The sequence below is a fragment of the Ornithorhynchus anatinus genome, chromosome 13 (genome assembly GCF_004115215.2).
Source record: "Ornithorhynchus anatinus isolate Pmale09 chromosome 13, mOrnAna1.pri.v4, whole genome shotgun sequence".
NCBI lineage: Eukaryota > Metazoa > Chordata > Mammalia > Monotremata > Ornithorhynchidae > Ornithorhynchus > Ornithorhynchus anatinus.
Genome location: NC_041740.1, coordinates 14,558,414 through 14,580,021, shown reverse-complemented (window position 1 = coordinate 14,580,021; position 21,608 = coordinate 14,558,414). Strand labels below are relative to the sequence as shown.

At 43.4% G+C, this 21,608-nt stretch overlaps 1 protein-coding gene across 24 annotated transcripts in view; it reads left to right on the top strand.

Moving 5' to 3' along the window:
- Window positions 1-21,608, top strand: part of SVIL (supervillin) — a 162,053-nt gene that overhangs the window by 107,250 nt on the left and 33,195 nt on the right. For 10 of the 24 annotated variants that reach the window (XM_039913938.1, XM_029078297.2, XM_029078296.2 and 7 more), the window contains 11 exons: window positions 18-101; window positions 2,457-3,383; window positions 3,748-3,918; window positions 4,705-4,739; window positions 6,803-6,864; window positions 7,332-7,471; window positions 8,578-8,673; window positions 10,325-10,571; window positions 11,030-11,603; window positions 12,660-12,879; window positions 17,437-17,569. In XM_039913938.1, the coding sequence (XP_039769872.1) occupies window positions 18-101; window positions 2,457-3,383; window positions 3,748-3,918; window positions 4,705-4,739; window positions 6,803-6,864; window positions 7,332-7,471; window positions 8,578-8,673; window positions 10,325-10,571; window positions 11,030-11,603; window positions 12,660-12,879; window positions 17,437-17,569 (2,689 nt within the window). The remainder of the gene's footprint in view (window positions 1-17; window positions 102-2,456; window positions 3,384-3,747; window positions 3,919-4,704; window positions 4,740-6,802; window positions 6,865-7,331; window positions 7,472-8,577; window positions 8,674-10,324; window positions 10,572-11,029; window positions 11,604-12,659; window positions 12,880-17,436; window positions 17,570-21,608) is intronic. The other 14 variants (XM_029078291.1, XM_029078306.2, XM_029078295.1 and 11 more) reach the window with 9 other exon arrangements.

Below are 21,608 nucleotides of genomic sequence, written 5' to 3'. Positions count from 1 at the left end.
TTATTTTCTGTGTATAGTAGTTCAGGAAAACCCAAACATGAATGGTTTCTTCAGAGAGATTCGGAAGGGGACACACCTTCACTTATCAACTGGCCTTCCAGGTATCTCTCAAACTCTAGCAGTGTGGTTGGCTTCTGATGAGTTCTTGCTTTAAACCCTTTGCCTTACCAGCCCTTCCCTTGTGTCTTTCCCCTCATTTAACATGGCTTTCTAGTTCTTTCTTCACAACAGTGTGTTGGCAAATGGAGTGTTGGATAAATGGCTGCTGAAAATTATTTGTAGATCATCTGCTTTCCTCTTCCTGCTTCCTGTTCTGCTCCTTTGCCTTTTCCTGTCTTCTCCTTTCCTTCCCCTTTCCACCATTCCACCTCCCTCCTTGCACCCCTTTTTTCTCTGTTTCCCCATTTTCCTCCTCTCCCAGTCTCTTTCCCAACTTACAACTAATTCACATAGTTTGGCATTCTAATGGGGGACTAAAGAGCAAGGCTAACATTCTCTCCGTCATTGCTTTTCTCCTGATCATGGCTCACTTCTACCACATTTTTCCTTTTGGGTAGTCTTTCCTTGGCCCATTTTTCTCCTCCTCTTACCCTGCAACCAAGGGTTCATTCCAAACAGTGCCTTCTCCTAGCAAATAAAGGGTGGGGGTAAGAAAGAGGCAAGTCTATATTGCTTCATTTTTAAGGGTGTGGGCAGGGAGATGAGGAAGGAGGAGAAAGAATGAATGTCATAGGAAAGACTAAGCAGCAATGTATAGAGTTCTCATACTGCAGTTTGACAGCACAACCAATTTGTCTTCCCACATTCCGGGGGAGAACTCTGCCTGCATTGCACCTTCCTGTCGATTCACAAATGTGATGAATCTGAAAACTTTACTTCAGTGGCTTTTCTCAGAAAAAAACCCAAAAAAGCAGTATTTTTTTTCTGAGGCTTTCAGAATACTCTGCCTTCCATGTGTACTTTCAACATTAAAATGTGAAGCATCATATAATCATGGGCATTTTCTATCCCACGATGAAAACCATGATATATCAGTAGTGATCCTCAGCCTGGTTAGACAAAACCTGTGAGCCATTGGTAACAAGATGTTGTTCATAGGATTAGTGAAAATATCCATGCTGACCAGCCTCATCTCAGATTGGGTTGGTTTTTTGGATAGTTTAAAATATCCCAACAGTCCAAAATGGCCCAACAGGTTTTTAGTCTCCTGTCCAGGTATCTGATGCTTGAAGAAACCCTTTTGGGATAGAGATCTCAAAGTAGCGTTCGTTGCTTTCACTGGCAGTTCTGCTTTTTCCTGCCGATTTAAATGGGCCTGGGAAATACTTATTTTAAAAAGCAAACTTGGCAAATTCTAAACAGGCCTTTTGATAACCCCCTCCCCCCGCCCCAAGATATTTGGTTTACTTTCCTGAATTTGATTGTTTTCCTCAAACATCAAGTGAATAGCGGTCTAAAACCAAGCTAGTGTCTCGCCAACCCAAGCCATCACTTCTGAGGGCTCTCTTTACCTCTGCTTTATAAGTTTCTGCCCTTGGACTCCTCAAGTTGGTGTTCTATTTCGCAGTGCAGTGCAGCACTGCCATTTGGCGCCAGCCTTGAACACTGGGTAAAATCTACCCCATGACCTTTATGGCTATCTCAAAATTCCAAATTAGCTTTCAGGATGTGACTTTTTCCATGCTTTAGCAGTTCCTGGGTTTTGGGGGGTTTTTTTGGTGGCAGACTTTTATTTACCCATGGGTAATAAGACTGTTCTACGTTACCATAAAAGGAGGGGGTCTTTGAAGCATTTTCTTTGAAAATGAATGTACCCCAGTAGGCGTAGGATGAAGATATATGAAAAATTAGAGGCAGATGTGAAAGAGCTCCTTTTCTTTTCCAGGAAAACCGAGAGCAAAGTTTGAAGTTCTTTTGAAGAGTAGGTGTGCTATATCTGTGTGATATTGGAAACACGGTACTTTGGGTTAATGGTTCCCCCATTATGAGCTGAGGAAGGTGCAGAGAATTTTGTCTGAGAAATGTGTTTTTGCCATCATTATGTTTAACCAAGAGATCTTCAAGGAGAATTCCCCTATCTCCGTCACCTCCTTATCCTTAGAGAAGCAGTGTGGCATATTGGAAAGAGCCCAGGCTTGGGAATCAGAGTACCTGGATACTAATCCATGTTCTGCCACCAACCTGCTGTGTAATCTTGGGCAAGTCACTTAACTTCTCCGTGCCTCAGTTTCCTCCTCTGCAAAATAAGGTTTCATTACCCGTTTCCTTCCTACTTAGACTGTGAGCACCATGTGGGATCTAGTTATCTTGCGTCTACCCCAGTGCTTGATACAGTGCTTGGCACATTATTATGATTATGACATTATTAATTTGCAATGACTTCAACCTCAGTGCATGCTTTATCCCCTTCAGAAGTTACTGCACTTTAAAGCTTTAACCGTTTTTGTTTCTTAAAGAGTAAAAGTTAGAGAGAAATTGGTGAAAGAGGGGAGTTCCCATCGCAGCCCTGAATTTCTCTCAGACCCCGTAACTCAGAGAAGACCCCACCAGCCAGTGCCAGTCCATCACGTGCCTCTTCAGTCAGAAACGTCCGCTTTTGTTAGGGTGACCAGCCAGGTGGGCAGTTCCATCCGCCAGCCGATCCGTGGTTACATTCAGCCAGCTGGCCTTGCTCACTCTGCCACTCGAGTAGCCTCAGGTGACCTAGAAGATGTCTCTGGGAGCAAGACAATAGCTCCAGCTTCCACCAGCTTCTCCATGCAACACCCCGCAACTGATGCTCTAGAGGTCGAGACCAGCTCTGCTCCCACCCTTCAGATTTATGAACCTCAACGAGAGGAAGAGCCCTTCTTAGAAGAAGCCCGTGGGAGGGCCGGAAAAGCCCTTTCGCCTTTGGAGACGCCCAGGCAAGCAAAGTGGAGGGAAGACCCTGGTGGAAGTGGCCAATTTGACGAGCCAGCCATTAGCTCAGCCATCATGAGCCAGGAGAGGGCCCACCGCACAGAGCTTCAGAATGACCCAGAGTGTCTGTCGCAGCTCTTGCCTCAGTACCGGCCTCCTGAAAAGCTAGCACGGAGTGAGGCGGTCATGTATGTTCAGAGCGGATCCATGTCCAAGGCCACCGGGTCAAGAGACCAGGCGCAGGAAGTGCCTGCGACGAAGCACCGATTGCTAAACCGCTCGTTGTCTGACTACACTGGCTCCCCCAAGGTAGAGGAAATCAAAAGTAAGGAATCAGCCTCCTCCAAACACGTGCCGGAGTTTCAGAGTGCGGAAGGAGATGGGTTGAACGGGGAGGTTGGCGTGGTAGACACCAGGGTCTCTGTTGCCCAGCTGCGAAATGCCTTTCTGGAATCCGCCAATGCCAGCAAGAAATCTGAATTGTAGGTGATGTTTCAAAATGATGTTTAGCGTGGCACTTGCACGTCCTTGGCAAAACTGCGCTGTCTCAACACTCATTACGCCCTGCGTGGAAGCATACAGCTTAGCTCACCGACGTTTGTAAGGGTGGATGGTCTGTATCCAGAAGTAGTCCAAGTCCTAATATTCTGCTTCAGCTTGCTAATGAAAATCTATGACGCAAGTACCTGGGTTGTTTTCACCCTGTTTCTCTGCATGGTAGGAGCATGTTGAGTGAGTTAACACAACCGCTGGGTTGACACGATGCCTCAATCTGTGCAGGCTGTTCTCTTCATTCTTTCTCTCTCTTTTCTCTTTTCTATGCACTTTCTGTCCAATGGTTTAAAGCCCATCCCGGGTTGAGAGGTCAACTGCAAGGGCAAAATTGCCTGCCAATTCGGAACAGGCACAAGGGTCCCGGAAACCGAGACGCTATTTTTCTCCTGGTGAAAATAGAAAGACTTCTGAGAGGTTTAGAACTCAACCTATAACTTCAGCCGAACGAAAGGAAACGGATAGGTAGGCATGTGTGTCTGTCAGCCCGGAGGAATAGGTAAATAAAATCCATCACGCAGTTATTCATTTCTGGCATTATTTTGGTGGATTCTAAAATTAAGCAGAGATAAAATAAAAAGATGTAGCTGAAGTTACCCAAGTCATAAAAAATGCCCCCATTATGTATTGCAGAAATAGCCTTCGATGGTTTCATTTGAGATTGCATTAAGTCGAAAGATGGCTGTGGTTTGATAGACTACCTTCCAAAAATAAGCAGTTTCTACCCTATTTAGGATTTCAGGATTGTAGCCAGGATATTTTTCCCCCTCTCGATTGCTCTTAAAAGAAAAGAAAAAAAAACTCAACCAAAACCCCAAAAGTGTTATCTACTTTTTCCTGTTAGTCTAAATCAAATATTCACTAGGCATGTAGCTGTTGCACTTTTCTTGCTAATGACTATTTTCCACTTCATAGAATGCTTGTTTATTTTGCATATCTCAGTTTAAAACTAAATTTTTATGAAACTCTCAGCCCCCTGCTGAAAAATGATTGCTTTGGCCCTAAATAGGACATTTAGGGTCTGTTCGTGGTTCTCATTTTGTTCCAAGAGATCAGTTCTCCTGGAACTGCTTACTCTGCTGGGTCAAAGGTCATTGTAAATGAGTGAGAGTCACCACTAGACCTGTTGTCCTGGAGTGTTACTTTTGAGAGTTTTGCAGTCAGTTTTTCCTTTCCCTGAAAAGTGATGTTTTTTATGTGCTTCCTCGGCTCGTCACCTAATTTTATTTTTTTTAATCACCTTTTCCCCAGGTTCACTCCGAATTCAGAAATGCCAGCTGTGGAAGGTAAGTATCTTTTCCCCTGTTCTTCTGCCTGCTTCTCTCTAGCCAATGTTGCGCTGAGGGTGGAGGGGTTTAGCTTTTTGGTAAATGAATGTGACTACCCATGTCAACATGGGAAAGAATAAGGCCTGTTAGCTGTTTCCTACAAAAGCCACAGCTTTTCCTAGGGCTTTAGCAAATGGATTTCAAGTTGGAGAGGCTGGCACTCTCATCATCATCATCATCATCAACAACAATGTTACATATGGGGTGTTTACTATGTGCAGGGCACTGCATTAAGTACTTGGGAGAGTATAGTGTAGTAGAGTTGATAGATTACATTCCCTGCCCAAAACAAGCTTACAGTCTAGAGGGGGAAATAGGCATTAATCTAAATAAATAATTTATAATATATAACTTATGGAGGTGTGCATAAGTGCTGTGGGGTTGAGGGTGAGGTGGGACTCTTTTATTCCAAAGCATTTTATTATTATTTTTATATTTGTATTTGGTAAGCACTGAGCACTGTTCTGATCACTGGGGAAGGTACAGTTAATCAGGACGGATACAGTCCGTGTTCCACATGGAGCTCACAGTCTGACACACATCCTACCCTGGCAGCTTGTTGAGAGGAACCTGAGAAGAACACATGTTTTTCTAGTCCTAAGGCCCATTTAATGAAGAAGGAAAATAGCTGAATAATGCACTGAGCAATTCCTTCCATAAAACTTTAAATCACAGTAATTATGCAATATGCTCTAGTACACATAAAGGCACTCTGGAAAAGCCTCAGATTTTAAGTTATCATGGAGCAGAGTGGACTTGCCTGAAGGGTGTAAATGTTACCAGTAGTTATTTCTGAATTAGTAAGCTTGTTTTTGGAGTTAGAGCTTCCAAATCAGGCTCAGAACTTGTGCTCTAAAATGGGAAATGTGCACTGCACGCCTTTCCCCTTGAATATCTTAGTTGCATACCTGCAAACCTGCTGTATCCAAAACTCCTTCAAGTTTTAGTCATGACTGCTGAACTGTTGCCCTTCACAGGTTCTCTGACATGTCTGACACTTGGAGCTCATTAGCACCTCTCAGGGAACATATTCACACTGTTTAACTTCCATTTCTAGTTAAAAAAAGTCTGAATTTTAAAGGCTTGTAATTGATCCCCTTTAAAATGCTAATGAAGGACTGATAAAGGGTTTCAGAAAACCACAGACCTGCAGCCCTTCATCTGGATAGTGAATTCACAGCTGCATCATGATGATTCCATTTCCCTACTCTCCCATTTCCTTCTGTGAAAAATGATAGTAAAGATATTTTATCTAGTGCTTCTTGTGTACCCAGACTTCCCCTCTCTTCTCTACATCTGGCTGGCCACTTCTAAACCCTTCTAAAATTACATCTCCTTCAAAGCCCTTCTTCTTTGATTGACCTCTCATCTCCCTACCCTATATCTCCTACCCCACCCAAAAAAGACCCCCCCCAAACACTGGATTATGCCCCCCATCCCTAGCAAATGAAGTATTATGGTCTAGTGGATAGAGCATGGACCTGGGAGTCAGAAGGACCTGGTTTCCAATCCTGGCTCTGCCACTTGTCTGCTGTGTGACCTTGGGCAAGTCACTTAACTTCTCTATGCCTCAGTTATGTCAAAAGTAAAATGGGGATTAATACTGTGAGCCCCACGTGGGACAGGGACTATGTCCAACCTGTTTACTTTGTACCTATCTCAGCACATAGAACACTGCCTGGCCCATAGTATTCACTTAAATATCATTACAAAAATCACATATATTTATGTACATCACTGCTTCCTCCTTCCCTGTAATTTATTTTAGGTTCTGCCTCCCCTCTAGGGACAGCATGCCTATTAATTTTATTGAATGCTCCCAAGCACTTAGTATAGAGCTCTTGTTTACAGCAGGCACTCAGTAAATACCATTGATTGATCAGTTGAATGATGGGGTAGATACAGAAAACCAGATCAGACACAGTCCCTGTCCCTCATTGGGCTCACCACCTAAGATTTGGAACCAGTCAAACCCTCTTCTAGCCAAAATAACTGAATGTTGATTTCACTGATCTCTGCAGATGAAGAGAAGGTGGATGAACGGGCCAAGCTGAGTGTTGCTGCCAAAAGGTTGCTTTTTAGGGTAAGAGTCCCGGGTCATCTTTCCAGAAATCCTAGTTCTAAAGGCCAAGGTCCACTGATCCTAGAAGTGAGCACTTCCGTCATGACTCAAGCACTTAGTACAGTGCTCTGCACACAGTAAGCGCTCAATAAATACTATTGAATGAATGACTCATGCATTTGAACCAACTACATGAAATTAAGAGTTTCTCCACTCTTGTCTGTGTAACCACCCTATCATTTTAGAAATTCTCGAGACCATGTTTTGAGGTAGGCAGTGAAGCTGTGTTTTCACTCTTCATGATGCTGGTTTACCCGGCATGCCCCTTTGTCTGGAACGAGATGGATGGCCTCCAATGGAAAGTCAGCAGAATCCTATATGTCATCTCCCTCCCTCCCTCCCCTCCTCCCATGTGTGCCTTCTCCCCACCCCTACCCCCAGCAACTTTTCTTCTTTCAGAATAATATGTGCGCTATTTCTGACCCCAGGAAATGGAAAAATCATTCGATGAGAAAACAGTTCCTAAAGGTCGCTCGAGGAATGCAGCAGTGGAGCGGCGGCTGCGGCGAATGCAGGATCGATCCCACACCCAACCTATCACCACTGAAGAAGTGGTCATTGCCGTGACGTACGTCCCGAGCACGTGTTGGCCTTGGCCTTCGTTTCTGTTTTGAAAAGCTAAGATAAACTTAGAACTAATAAGGTTCTGCTTCGTACTAGCAGTAGCCGCAGTGACGGTAATAGCAGCCACACTAACCACTAGTAGCAGCAGCAGCATTTATTGAAAACTACAGTGTACTGGAGTGTATACATTCTGTATACAGAATACAGTAGTATACAGTATATAGTACTGTATACAGTATACTATCTGTTGCCAAATTGTACATTGGAAGTGCTTAGTACAGTGCTCTGCACATAGTAAGCGCTCAATAAATACTATTGAATGAATGAATGGACTAGAAGCTCAGGAAGTACAGAATAAAGAAGTAACAGGTTCCCTGCCCACAAGGAGTTTTATACTCTGAAGAGACAAACCAAAATATTTTCAACAAATAAATGATTGTGTATATACCCATTCACAGACATTCATGGTGGTGGTGTGTGTGTGTGTGTGCACGCCCTGAGGAGGGAATAAATAAGTTAATAAGCACTTGGGACAAGTTAATTTTTTAGTAACTGATATACTCTTGCTGTACCTTTCCAAATGTAGCTGGGAAGAGATCCGCAAGTAGTATCCAAACAGTAGTCATTTTTGAGCCGGGGAGTTTAGTTTTTAACACCAATCATCTTGTGGTTGTCACTTGTCACTATTCAAGGAACTTGGTCTCATCTCCTGCAAGGAGAGAAGTTTGATGTTTCTTTTCAAATCTCCTCATTTCCTAAAATTTCAGGAAAGAGTCCTTTAGACATTGACAATTTTCCCAAGTGAATGGCTCTTAGACTTTCTGCTCCTTCCTCCTGTATTTTCTCAAAGTGCTCCTTAAAAACAGATGAGACCAACTCACCCACCCTGAAATGTATAAAAGTCGTTCCTTTCTTTGGTGAAAGGCCAACGCAGTTTCGAGCCCTTGGGCTATACGATCCCAGTTGCTTTCAAGTCTGATGTTGTTTTGCCAAAGTTTGTAAACTATTTGAATTGTCTTTTCTACAGTTGAAACATTTGTTGCTTTCCTTAATGCTTTTTTCCTTCTCTCTCCTTGTGAATTTTCCTTTCTTTGGCAATTCCTTCTAAAGTGAACCTATCCCTGCTTCACATACTGTGACCACCCACACTGTAATGGCAAGAATACCTAGTCCCACTGTAGTTAAGAGCACTTGGCATCCAACCAGGTACTGGGGAGCAATATCTGCATGCGACAGAGGGCGAAGCTCCTAGGCACCAGTTGCATTTTACAACTCTTGAATGCCTTTGAAAATGAGCCAGCGCCATGAGTTGTCCCGGGATTGTATAGCATTTTGTTTTTTCATAACACAAAGCAACGACAACTTCACCTCGGGGTTGCATGAGAGAACATCTAGTGTGTTTGCTTGCGGTAAAACATTTGACCTGAGATCTCTCTAACCCTATGTAGCGGTTTCTTCTTTCACCAAGGAGCCCACTGTGCCTATTGTGTATTCTCCATCTAATCACCAGGATTTTTAATACGTATTAATGACCTAAATATTGGGGTGGGGGTGGGTGAGTGGTGGCTAATGAGCTTGCATGTTGCAACTCTGATACCTCTTTCTTGGTCATTGTTAAAAATAAAATCAGGTCTCTAGTGTATGCTGTTAAAGTAAAGGCTGCAATTCCTAGGGATTTTGGCAATGAATAGTTATAGCAGTGTATTCCTCTCGTTTGGAATCAACATATGGATACAGAACAGATAAGAGGTGGTTGGTTTGGGATTTAAAATTTCAGTAGCCACAGGGTTTGTACAAAAGTCAGATGACCAAGGGGAGAAGAAAAGCTGCAGAGCCCCCGAGGCAGGAAACCCTCCAAGGATGCCAGCCACTGTCCCAGAACCCATTAAGAAGGAATGGGAAATGAAGAGAGTCTGTCAGTCTTAAAGGGCTTCCTTTGCTGGCCTTGGCATATGCAGGGAAGACCCTGAGGCCTGGAACAACTTGGAGATTAGGGGAGTTATGGGCTCTGTATCATAGGCCAGAAACACACGCATACACACACAAACACACATACACAGTGGGTGTGACGTTCTGGTGAGTGTTAGACCCCTTCTCCGTCACAGAAGTGTGAGGGATTTTTAGTTTCCCTGAAAATTTTAGGATGAGAATGGAGGAGATTTGGGTTTTGGCAAAGCTCTTCCATTTTCACCTTATCTAGGGTTTTTGGATTTACGTCTAATTCCAGAATCCCAAGAATTGATTTGTTGGAGGGGAGAGGGGAACCTGAAATTTTTCCAATTTGTAGTCACCGATGAAAATCTAAGTTCCTGTGAAACATGCAGCACCATGGATACTACTGTGCTGGTTTGGGGTTTTTTTTCCAGGTCTTAAAATTTTCATCCAGCACAATTATCTCAATGGCACAAATTAGCGAGAAAAATATAGTTGCAGGTGACATCTCGTGTGATATTCTCTTTAGTCCAGTTTTCTGCTGAGCCTTAGGTGTTTCCTCTAAAGACCAGATGTGGTTTCTCAGGCCTCAGGGATAGGTTTACTTTTAAACTCAGTAATTTTATGTCACCCATAGAAATTTGGGAAAAAAAAAGAAAACCTCTCACCCCTTTGTCCATTTGTTAACACTGTTGTCCTGGCTCTCTGCTGCATCCTCACTCCCATTTCTCTTGTATCATTTGCTGCTCTGTCTGAATGGCTGGATGACTATAGCAGTCCTAACTTTGTATAGAAGCACCCTTTGAGACAATAAGGCTTTTTAGTAACCAGTAAAAGACATGGAAAAAAAATCCAGGCAGTGATCAAGCTGTAAACAAGTAGGTTTTATTTTTCTGGGTATAAACTTAACCTGCACCGTTCTCAGTTTGCAGGCTTCTGCGCACCAGAAGGCCTTAGCCAGGGAGCAGGCAAAGGAGGCTGGAGGCTCAGCTGACGACTCAGGAGAGCCCGACTCCTCCATGCTCAGCCTGGCTGAGAAGATGGCCTTGTTTAACAAACTGGCCCAGCCCGTATCCAAAGCCATTTCTACCCGAAGCAGGGTGGACATCAGACAGAGGAGGATGAACTCTCGGTACCAAACTCAACCGGTCACCCTCGGGGAAGTGGAGCAGGTGGGTAGAAAAGCAGCGTGGCCTAAGAGAAGTAGGGAGGCCTAGTGGATCGAGCACAGGCCTGGGAGTCAAAAGGACCTGGATTTTAGTCCTGGCTCTGCTACTTGTCTGCTGTGTGACCGGGGGCAAGTCACAACTTCTCTGTGTCTCAGTTTTATCTCCTGTAAAATTGGGATTAAATACCTGTTTTCCCTCTCCACTAGACCTTGGGCCCTGTTTCGGGCAGGGGCTGTTATCCTGTACTTACCCACCTTCTCCCCAACACCTAGATCAGTGCTTGGCATGTAGAAAGCCCTTCAAATGCCACAGTTATTATTAGATGTAAATCATTAGCCTGAATACTCCTCGAGAACATGCACCAGGGATTTTCTCCCACTGTCTCCTCCTAAGAGCTGAATAGCAGACTGAATAAATACCATTGATTGATTTTTTCTTCATTCTGTGTGTTTCATGTCTAGGTGCAAAGCGGAAAACTTATGCCTTTCTCACCTGTGGTGAACACGTCTGTGTCCACGGAAGCATCCACTCTGGCCCCGATGTACGCAGGGGATCTGCGGGCAAAGCAGATTGCTCCTGAGGATGCAAGGGCCTCTGACTTCAGGTTCCATTCTTTGACAGAAAGTGCAGACTCTTCTTTGGTCCGAGGCCCTCCGAAACCCCAAGAATGGCAGCCCTCCGGGCAGGAAATTGAAAGCAAAAAGGCATGCGGGGATCCTGGGGAGACAGAGACTGTGAGAGGCTGGTCTCGGGATGACCAGGTTGGGAAAAAGTACAGATCCTTGGAGGAAGAAGAAAGCCCAGAGCCCTACCTCGATGCAGTGGGGGAGGGAGATCTTCACAAAGGGTCCAAATATGTTTACCCAAGGAAAGGTAGCAGGGAGTTGTCTCACCCACCAGCTCCATTTTACCCAGAAGAGCAGAAAGAATTTCCCATTTCCAGAAGCATCGGTCTTGGAAAGCCAGACGTGAGAGAAGATCAGCCCTTGGAGGAGAAGGTGGACTTGGAGATGAAAAGCAAGCTGCTGCCAAGAGGTACCTGCAACAGCTGCCCTCCCACCCTGGTGTTCTAGAGACTGGCTGGCTTTGTTACCTCCTCTCCATGTCGGGTGTTTACCCCGTGGTTAAAGGCATTGAAAACAAAGCCAGCCTGGTTTCTGTGGCCAATTGAAATCAGTAAGATTCTCTGTCTCTGAACTCTTTCTCTTTTATTTGGATGTATTCACAGGGTTCAAACTAGAAGTACTTCCCCTCTAATAACACCACTTCTCCTATTTTATCCGTGTTGATGTCCCTCTGATTTTCATTCAAGAAAATGTGCAGGTGTTAAACATTCCTCTGCCCTCACAGTATGCCTAGACAGAAGCTGCTTCCATTTTTCAGGTGGCAAGTAGGCAAGAGAAAGATCAGGTACTTTACAAAGCTCCTTGAAGGCGTGGATCCTGTCTAGTTACTCAGTTTACTCTCCCTAGCTTTTAGTATTATGTTCTGTACAGAGCAAGTACCCAGTAAACATCATTGATTAATTGATCAGGTTCTTGAACCCACATTTCTAGTCACAGACCTTTCTTTTGGATGAATTGTGCAGTGTAAGCTTTTCTTCTTTCTGCCAAACACAGATGTTGCATTGTGTAAGGATCTTGAGTGGTTTGTGTTTTAAACCTCAAAAATTAATGCTCTTTTTAGAAAATGGGAAAAATACCAGTAGGTACCCCACATTAAGCACTAATCAATCAATCAATGATATTTACTGAGCACTTACTGTATAGAGAACATTTTACAGCTGTAATATATAACCACTGACTTCCTGTTTCCAGCATATGGCATCAGGAGCAGTGGTTTTGCAGATGAATGAGACATTAGTACAAAAAATGGTCATCTGTATTTTATTCCCTGCTAAAATCTGATTATGCAATCTCTTTTTCTTTTAGATATGTAGTTAACGTGCTTCTTAGTTTGCAAGAGTGGGTGATTATGTGACACACGACCGATGTGGATTCCAAGACCATGACTTGTGTTTCAGGGTTAATGTCTAAGAATGCTTGACGAGGAGATCACTGCTAACGCTGCACTTTTCTTCTCAATCCACAGAGCTTGCTGACGCTCCTCTTGAGTGCTTTGGCACTGCAGCCACAAAGACTGTTTCTCAAACTACAACTGGGGCATCCTGTAGACAGCAGGAGGGTTCGGAACAATTAGAGGAAAAACCCTATAAAAACACTGGTGCACTATTTTCAGCTGAGGAAAACAAACTACAAATAACAGAGGACATCCTTGATGCATCTAGCAAAACAATGTCTATTAAAGAAAGGTAATGTGATTTTATGATTTTTTTTTTTAAATAATGGGAAGTTTTAGTGAATTTAGCTTAAGAACCACTTTGGAGGGAGATAAATTCCTGATCTAAACAGCAAAAACTATATAAAGTTCCGTATCTAAATATGGTTGGAAATGTACTCTTCTGTCTTACAACGTTGTTTTACAGTGGCAGATCTAGCACGTAGATGGGGGTGAGACCAGGGAAGAAAGAGCATCTGATCTAGGAAATTCCAGAAACACCCAGAAAAAGCTAGAAATCATAGGAATCAGAATCATAGCAATATATATGTGTTGGAGTTCTGATGACTTTTTTGTGTTTCAGGGCAAAATGTGTTTGGGAAGTTGCACATCAGAAATATTGGTCTCTTCCATTTTGTCATTCACAGTTGATTACATGTTGAATTTGCAGTTTTGTTTTGCATACTTGTCCCTAAAAATATGTGAATTGGAAGAAGTGTTATAAATCCCCATATATATTTTATGTAACTGCTATGAAAGATTACAGGTGAGGGGCAAACAACACTATAACCTTCTTTTATTCAGAGAAGAAGGTAGAATTCAAAGGATATTTAAAGGTGATAGCTAAGGGAGAATAATAGGCTAAGCATTTTCCAGATCCGTTTCCCTTTTTATCCTCCTTCTGTGGTAGAATTAAGTAGCAAGAGCTATAGAAGTGATAAAAATAGCCAGTGAAGGGAGGTCAAGGTAATTTCATCGTTTGATGGCTAGAAATATTTCCATCTTCTGTACCTGAGCTCAGCCGACCTGGATACTTAACACATCCCTCCATCCAGGACTTTTCATTGGCCCTGTCAATCATGTTGGTTCCTTTTTGCTGCTACACCTTGAAACAAATTTCAGGCTCCCCATGCCCGTCACACTTGATGATTATAAGTTCCTAAAGGGCAGAGACCATATCTTCCATTTCTATAGTATGAGTCCAAGTGCCTAATACAGTGTTCTTTACCCAGTAATCCTAATCCATAAATCCTATTTATAACAGTGATGATGTTTTTCAGGGCTCAAATGGGAAATGAGCCCCTTTGCAAAGGACGGAGTGCACAGAAGACAGAGGGAGGTGACAGTAAGTTGAGCTGATCAGCTTCCGCTAGCGGCAGGGCAGTGTGAATAGAAGCACCCTCTTCAAGGAGAACACGGTTGGGGGAAATTGATTGAGATAGATTTGAGATAGATTTGTGGCCTTCTGCCCTAGTGGATCTGGCAGTGGTGGGTTAGACTTTATTAGAGAATGGGTTAGAGAAGTAGCCTAATAGGTAGAGCGCATGCCTGGGAGTCAAAAGGACTCGAGTTCTAATCCTGGCTCCTCTACTTGTCTGCTGTGTGACCTTGGACAAGTCACTTAACTTCTCTGTGCTCATTGTGAGTAGAGAGTATATCTGTTGTTGTGTTGTATGCTCCCAAGTGCTTAGTATAGTGCCCTGCACACAGTAAGTGCTCAGAAAATATGATTGATTCTACCTCGGCTACCTCAACTGTAAAATGGGAATTAAGACTGTGTGCCTGATGTGGGACAGGGACTGTATCCAACCTAATTAATTTGAATCTACCCCATTACATAGTACAGTGCTTGGCACAAAATAAGTGCTTAACAAATAGCATTAAAAAAAAACAAAACTGTGATCTGGTAGGGGTTGCCTGCAGACACAGATCTTCATTCAGCTCCAACTCTTTGGATTTTGCCAGCTGAGGAGAGGATATTTGGCCCTTTGAGCCTTCGGAGTAAAATACAACTCATTTTGGTTTAGTAGCACACCTGCAAATTAGCATTCCCCGCTCTCATTGGAAAGCTCCCAGCCTGTGATTTCTTTTAGGGCCTATCTCCCCAACTAGATTCTAAGCTCCTTGAGGTCAGGAGTCACATCTGCCTATTCTGTTGTATGCTTCTAGTGCTTGGTAAAGTGTTCTGAACAAATTGATCAAATTCTCAACTTAAAAAACATTACCTGCTGCTTTTCACCTCCAGCACCTAAAAGTAGATTTGGCCAGTTAAGCCTTAACCTATCTTTGTACATAGCAACTAATTTAGAAACTGTCAGCCAGGGGCACTAACAGCTGTATCTGAATGCCAGCTCTCAAGGCAGAAGGTCTTTAGGGATGTACTCCTGTGGAGCTTAGGAGAGAGAGAGGTTTCAACTCCCTTTTCCAAGACTTTTGAGAATATGGAAGAAAACTTTGGCATACCCAGGTGTTCTCAGTTGTAAGCAGCTAGCTAGCTTTAAAGGTCTCCAAAAAGTCACAAATTCTATTTTAGCATCTCTACTAATTAACCCCCTAAAGAAAATTGGTGTTGTTTAAAAAAGAACAGTTGTGTGAATTGGTGAGGGCATTCGTTTGTGCCTCGTGTTTACCCATCCTTATTCTCTTTTGAACAGTTTGTGGAGGGCAGGTGGGTGTAGGCCAAGTAGTGAGCTCATGAGACTTAACTGTATGACTTCATCTTCTCAGGCTGGGTCTGAGGAGAAGGGGACTCCTAGCAATCTGACACTCTTTTCTTTGGTTGGGCTGTGACCTGATTGACTGCTGGTGTGCAGAAGGTCAAGGAGTCTGAAGAAGGCTCCCCCAGCCCCAAACTTACTTCTGGGAAAAGATGTTTCCTCAGTGGGGCCAAGAGAAGAGTGCCCTTTCACAGCCTGATTTCTGAGGGCCTAATGAGGCTCTGACTATGGTTTTAAATGACCTCATATGCATGGGGATGAGGGCCCGTTCCTTTAGCTCCTCTGCTCATCCTAAATTATTTCCATGGAGTAACAGTATCAGGTGGCTGGTACCAGTGTGGGACATTGGGATTATCTAAAGGGATCTTATCCTAGAAACAGCTGCTCTTAGGAGACAAATGTCTTCTGACTGAGAGAAATCCCACCCCCAGGCTAGCAATTGACATTTCTCTTCATCGATCAGCTCATGGGGGCCATGGCTCTCACATTCCCGAGACTGTGTGCCAGCTGCTGGTGCCGTGAAAGTGGGTCACTTTGCAGCCTCTGTTAATTGGATTCTTGTTTTGCACTCTCCCTCCTGTTCCCTAGAGGGAGCCTGGAACAGTGCAAATGTGGATTCTCTGAGGATAATTATTGTGATATTTGTCAAGTGCTTGACTGGAATATCTGCAGGAAGTGGAAGATTTAAAAGGACAGTATTGAGGGGGATAAGAGGGTAGTCAAGTTGTGGGCATCAATAGAAAGGAAGACATTTGGTGCTTAGAGGCAATCCAAAGCCCCAGCAGTAAAATATGAATTCAGGGGCTTAGAGAAGCAGAACCCGAGGTGGTTCTGCCCCTGTTCTTCACTGTCCAGGAGACACTGCATGAGCCAGTCATAGGGGGTCAACAAAGAGTTTCTTCTCCTCTCCCAAACGCTCTGCAAGCTTCTTCCTCCCTGCTCCTATCCCAGGGAACAAGGGAAAAAATTAAGTATCTGCTCAGCCTCCTAGAGATTTCTTGTGCAAAGTTTAGCTTTGTGTTTTTACTGGTCGCACATTCAGAAGTGGGAAGCAGCATAGCCTAGTGGATATGGAACAGACCTGGAAGTCAGAATCCTGCCTCTGCCACTTATCTGCTATGTGACCTGGGGCAAGTCACTTTACTTCTCTGTGCCTCAGTTACCTCATCTGTAAAATGGGGATTAAGACCGTGAGCCCCACGTGGGTCAACCTGATTCCCCTGTGTCTAACCCAGTGCTTAGAACAGTGCTCTGCACATAGTAAGCGCTTAACAAATACCAACATTATTATTATTATTATTATTTGGGACATGGACTACATCCAAATTGATCAGTTTGTATCTACTCTTGCGCTTAGAACAGTGCCTGGCACATAGGCGCTTAACAAATACTATTAAAAAAAAATGCAATTGGGTCAGTCTCAATCCTGTGCTGGCCACTGACTCCATGGTCTTCAGAGAGTGCAGTGTAAGAGGGAAGTGCTAGCTGTTCTTTTGCCAGACTCTCCCTCAAGTTTCCTTGGAGAGCCAGTGGTCACTCTACCAGGATAGTCACTCTCTAGGATTCTGGCCACTTCACCCAGAGCTGAAAGGAGAATAGTCTCTCACAACCTTCTCCTCCAGGCTTGGTTGTTCCCTCTGCATCATTGATGCTGGTTTGCTTTTGGTTTTTCTGCTTCCTCTCCAAAAGCCCATTTCATATGTACTGCTTATGCTCTCAATCCATATAGCGGCCTCCTCAAGGTAAAAAGAAAAATTATGAAAAAGGGAGAAAAAGTAATACCAATTGTTTTTATAAATGTTGTTAAGGATTGACTCTGTTTTCGAAGCTTGTAGTCTTTGGGGTTAGTCTGGGTCTTTCTGACTGGCCTAATCATGGGCCATGTACTATGAGCATTTAAAGATTGAAGAGTAGTATGAGGTAGGAGCCAGAGTAGCCTTGTGACTTTTTAAACTGTTAAAGTAGCTCCTAGGAGACACATCATTTTGAACCCAGCATCTCTGAAATGCTGTTCAGAGTTTAATGCTGGGTTTTCAGTGGTTGGCATTTTGAACACAGTCTTTCTGAAACCATGCACCTGTTTTTCCCCTTAGATTGGCACTCCTAAAGAAGAGTGGGGAAGAAGACTGGAAAAACAGACTTAACAAAAAACAGGAGTATGGCAAAGTGTCGGTCACTGAACGAAGCTCCCTGCTCCTAGAGACCGAGCAGTCATACAAAAAGAAGGTAAGGTTTCCTCAACAAGGAAAGCGTGTCCGATGACTGACTGCACTTGGAAATGCATTGAACTAATTGCTTCAACTAATTGCTACTCTGGATAGGGTAAGGGCCTTCTTGCTTCAGGGACTTAGGATGAAATGCATCCAAGCACACTTTTGTCATGGGCAGCGTGCAAGAGGCCGTTTCCCTCAGTTTGTCCCGAAAGATAATGTTTTTATCCTCAAGATGTCTTGACACTGACATAAGCTATGCAGGCTGCATTGGCGCACTTCCATGTTTTAAAATTTTTGTTTGTGCCGCCAAATTCAAAGATTAGCTTCAGGATTTCAATTCATTACTTTTATTGACTAAGAATACATCAAGTGGGGCCCACAGTGTGGATGTAGACTTGAAAGCCCCCTGGGAGGAAAGAGTAGTGGGCAAAAGAGAAGAAAATTGACTCATTTTAGGGTGGGAGTCAGTTGTGCAGGTTGCACATTCTCATTAAACAAGCAGTATGGTTTAGTGATTCTGCTCCTGATCTGCTATGTGACCTCTAGGAAGACACTTCATGGCTATGTGTCTCAGTATCCTTAGCTGCAAAGTGGAAAAAAAAACTTGCCTCTCCTGAATTCACAGGGATGTTAGTTTGAAATCTGATAATGAATGTCCAAAGTGCTTAGGAAAAATAAAAAGCTCTAGGAGCTTTTACTTGTACTTATTACTACTTGTATTTTTAGGTAGAAAACTGCTTGGAGCTGGAGTGTTTCTTTTCAGTCGGATCACAGATAATATAAGTAAATTTTGTGATTGACCCGCGTGTTGAAATTTTTCTGTAGAGCTGGCTTCTCCTGAGAGCAAACTATGCCACCTATAGCTTTCACCTTTGACTAGTGCTACTGTCAATTCATTAGAGTAATTGAGTGGAGTAGGCTGGGTGGGGTGAGGAGGTGATCTGTGCCTTTATGTACGTTTCTGTTGAGCAAACTAGGAGGCTGTGGTAGTTTTCAAATAGAAAAGAGGACTAATGAACTTTCACATGAGAGGAGGGATGCTGGCAGAATCTGCTTTTCTGCAGCAGGGACGTCAGGGTGGAAGGACTTGAGTTCTGATCCCGTTCTCCCACTTGCCTGCTCTGTGACCTTGGGCAAGTCATGCCTCAGTTACCCCATTTGTAAAAGTAATATTAAAGTTGTGAACCCCATGTGGGACATGGACTGTCCAAACTGATTACCCTGAATCTATCCCAGTGCTTAGTATAGTATCTGCTATCTGATAAGTGCTTAACAAATACCATTTAAAATATCTGATTAATAATAACAATAACGATTATGGCACTCATTAAGCACTTATTACATGCCAAGCACTGTTCTAAGCACTCTGGTAGGTACAAGTTAATCAGGTTGGAAATGGTCCCTGTCCCACATGGAGCTCACACTCTTAATCCCCATTTTACAGATGAGGTAACTGAAGCCCAGATAAGTTACTTGCCCAAGGTCACAGAGGGGCCAGGATTAGAAACCACAGGTCCTTCTGACTCTCAGGCCCATGCTTTGTCCACTAAGCCACGCCACTTCTCAATTGTATTATAGTCTCAATATATTGTATGGATTACAATATAAGGTGGGGTGTTGGGTGTTTGGAGCTCTGCTACTGCCTGGCTTATGGGCCCTACAGAAAAGATACTAAACTATTTCCCTGGATTTTTATCTCCTACAACCTTTGACTCTTGCCCTGCCTTGACTTTTGATTGAAGGGCCCTGCGAGATACACTATGCTGCTTCTTGGTAATGGTTATTTTGCTTTTACAATATTTGGGTAGATCCCAAATGAGCTCAGAATTAAACTGATTAGACTGTGCCATTTTGACAGTCAGTGAAGAAGGGGTTTGACTCGGGTACTAAATCTTAAAAGGGCTCTTCCTTCTTCTCTCTTTCTTTTCAATCCAACCGCCACCCAGAGACGTACCCAGGATAGCTAGGGCCAGTCCTGATGAGTAAAGGTTATGCCCCAGTGCCCTTTATTTCTGCTGACTCTACAGGAATACTGAACATTCCATTCCTGCTACTCACCTTTCCCTTTGGCCCAAGGTTTTCCAACAGCAGCCTGAAATTAAAATGGGCGGAGCTATTTTGAGCTCCAGTTGCAGTGACTGGAGGTTGTTGAGTCCTAATGAGGACACGTAGATATCAAGTGACTTCCATCAAGTCACTGTGTCACAATCAGCAGGGCAGGAAGATGCATATCACCACACAGAGTGAAGCTAGTCTCCCAGATTGAAGACTGCTTCCTGAGAGAGCCTCTCCTCTTCTTCATATCTGGCCCTCAGGAACTGGTTTGCCTGTCTGCAGGGCATTTCATCATCTTCACCATAATTGTGATCATATCTGTATGTCTCAAACCCCATCTATAAGCATCACAAGCCTAATGAACAACCCAAGGTACTCAATTCCTAATTTCAAGAACTGTGATCCTTTTATCAGGATGGGGTTCACAGATGAGGGAAAGGAACAGAGACAAAAGAGGGAAAGGAACAGAGATAATTTCATTGTTTTCACACCAGCATTGCATAGGCCAATTTTTATGGGCAGTGGGGTGAAAGGAAGGGAGAGTTATGGAATTCCATGAATAGCAGAATTCAAAAGCACCATGGTCCAGTGGATAGACATGGAGTCAGGGGACTTGACTCTGTTACTTGCCTGCTGTGTGACCTTGTGCAAGTGCTTAACTTCTCTGGGCTTCACTTGGCTCATTTGCAAAATGGGAAAAGTCCAGTGGAAACCTGAGGCATGTTCCCTCCCCCCAAGGAGCTTCTGTTCTAATGGGACCTTTCTTCTTGTGTTGTCCTTCTTTCCCAGAGGCATATGAACTCTTTGCATGGCTGAAATCACATCCCGTCACAAACTCTGTGCACAGTCTAATAGTTTATTCAGACTCCTGACCTTCAACAAAGCTAGAGCTCAGTTTTAATATAATTCCTTGGGGGCAGGGAATGTGTCTACTAACTCTGTTTTTTGTAGTCTCCCAAGTGCTTAGTACAGTGCTCTGCATATTATAAGTGCTCAGTAAATGCCATTGATTGATTGATCTACAAATCAGACAGAATTGGGAGTGTGCCTGGGAAAGGTCTGGATTTGGATAAGGAAACAGCACATCCACCTTGAGAATGGATTCTGCATGTTGACGCAGTTAGTGGAGTGAACATCAAGACTCCCACTGTTTTCAAAAGCAGGTTGGCTTGGAAGCAAATCATGTATTATTTAAGGATATTTCAGACCTCAAAATCATATCTTTTTAAAAGTTCACAAAGGCTGTGTCAACATGAACTAATTGTAGTGGAGAATTAAGGCAGTAACTCTAGAGTCTGTATCATTATAGGAAAGAAAAAGCCACTTTGACTTCAATTTTCTGGATTTTTCAGCAAGATTTGGGTGGGTGGGGAGGGAGGATGTGGTCTGAATGATCTGAAAAATTGCCTCAGTTCAGCATGCTAGTGTTGTCTTGGCCAACTACAATGTGAGCATTTCTTTAACTCCTAAGTTGTTGTTCTCAGTGTCTGGAATGATCAATGAGTTGAGCTGCCCATGAACTGCATTGTGACAAACTGGCTCTTCCTAGCTTGAATGTGACTAAATCTCAGAACAAAGTAAGCCCTATGTTCCCAGGGATAATATTCAGGTTAACACAGTCTCTTTAGGATTTTTTTTATAGTGGATATACAGGAAGGCAGGAAGACAAAGGCAAGTCTGATAACACCATTTTCTAAAACTCAATTGTCTCTAAAATCAAGGAAAATACAATCTGAAAAGTGTCACAATAGCAGGAGAGGGTAGGCATAGTTTCTAATACTGACCTCCAGGTAGATTTTGTAAGTGGGGGAATGTTAGATTTTTCTCCCCCCTGTTGTTCCATATGCGAAAAACAAATAATTAGAGAATTGAGGCTTTGGGGCTTGAAAGTGTGCACTCATTTTTTATCCAGCCACCCCAAACCCTTTCTTCTGAATAGTGGTTTGGGTTCTCCTCCTTCCCTCCCACTTTAGTTAATCTTCTGCTAAAGCAAAAAC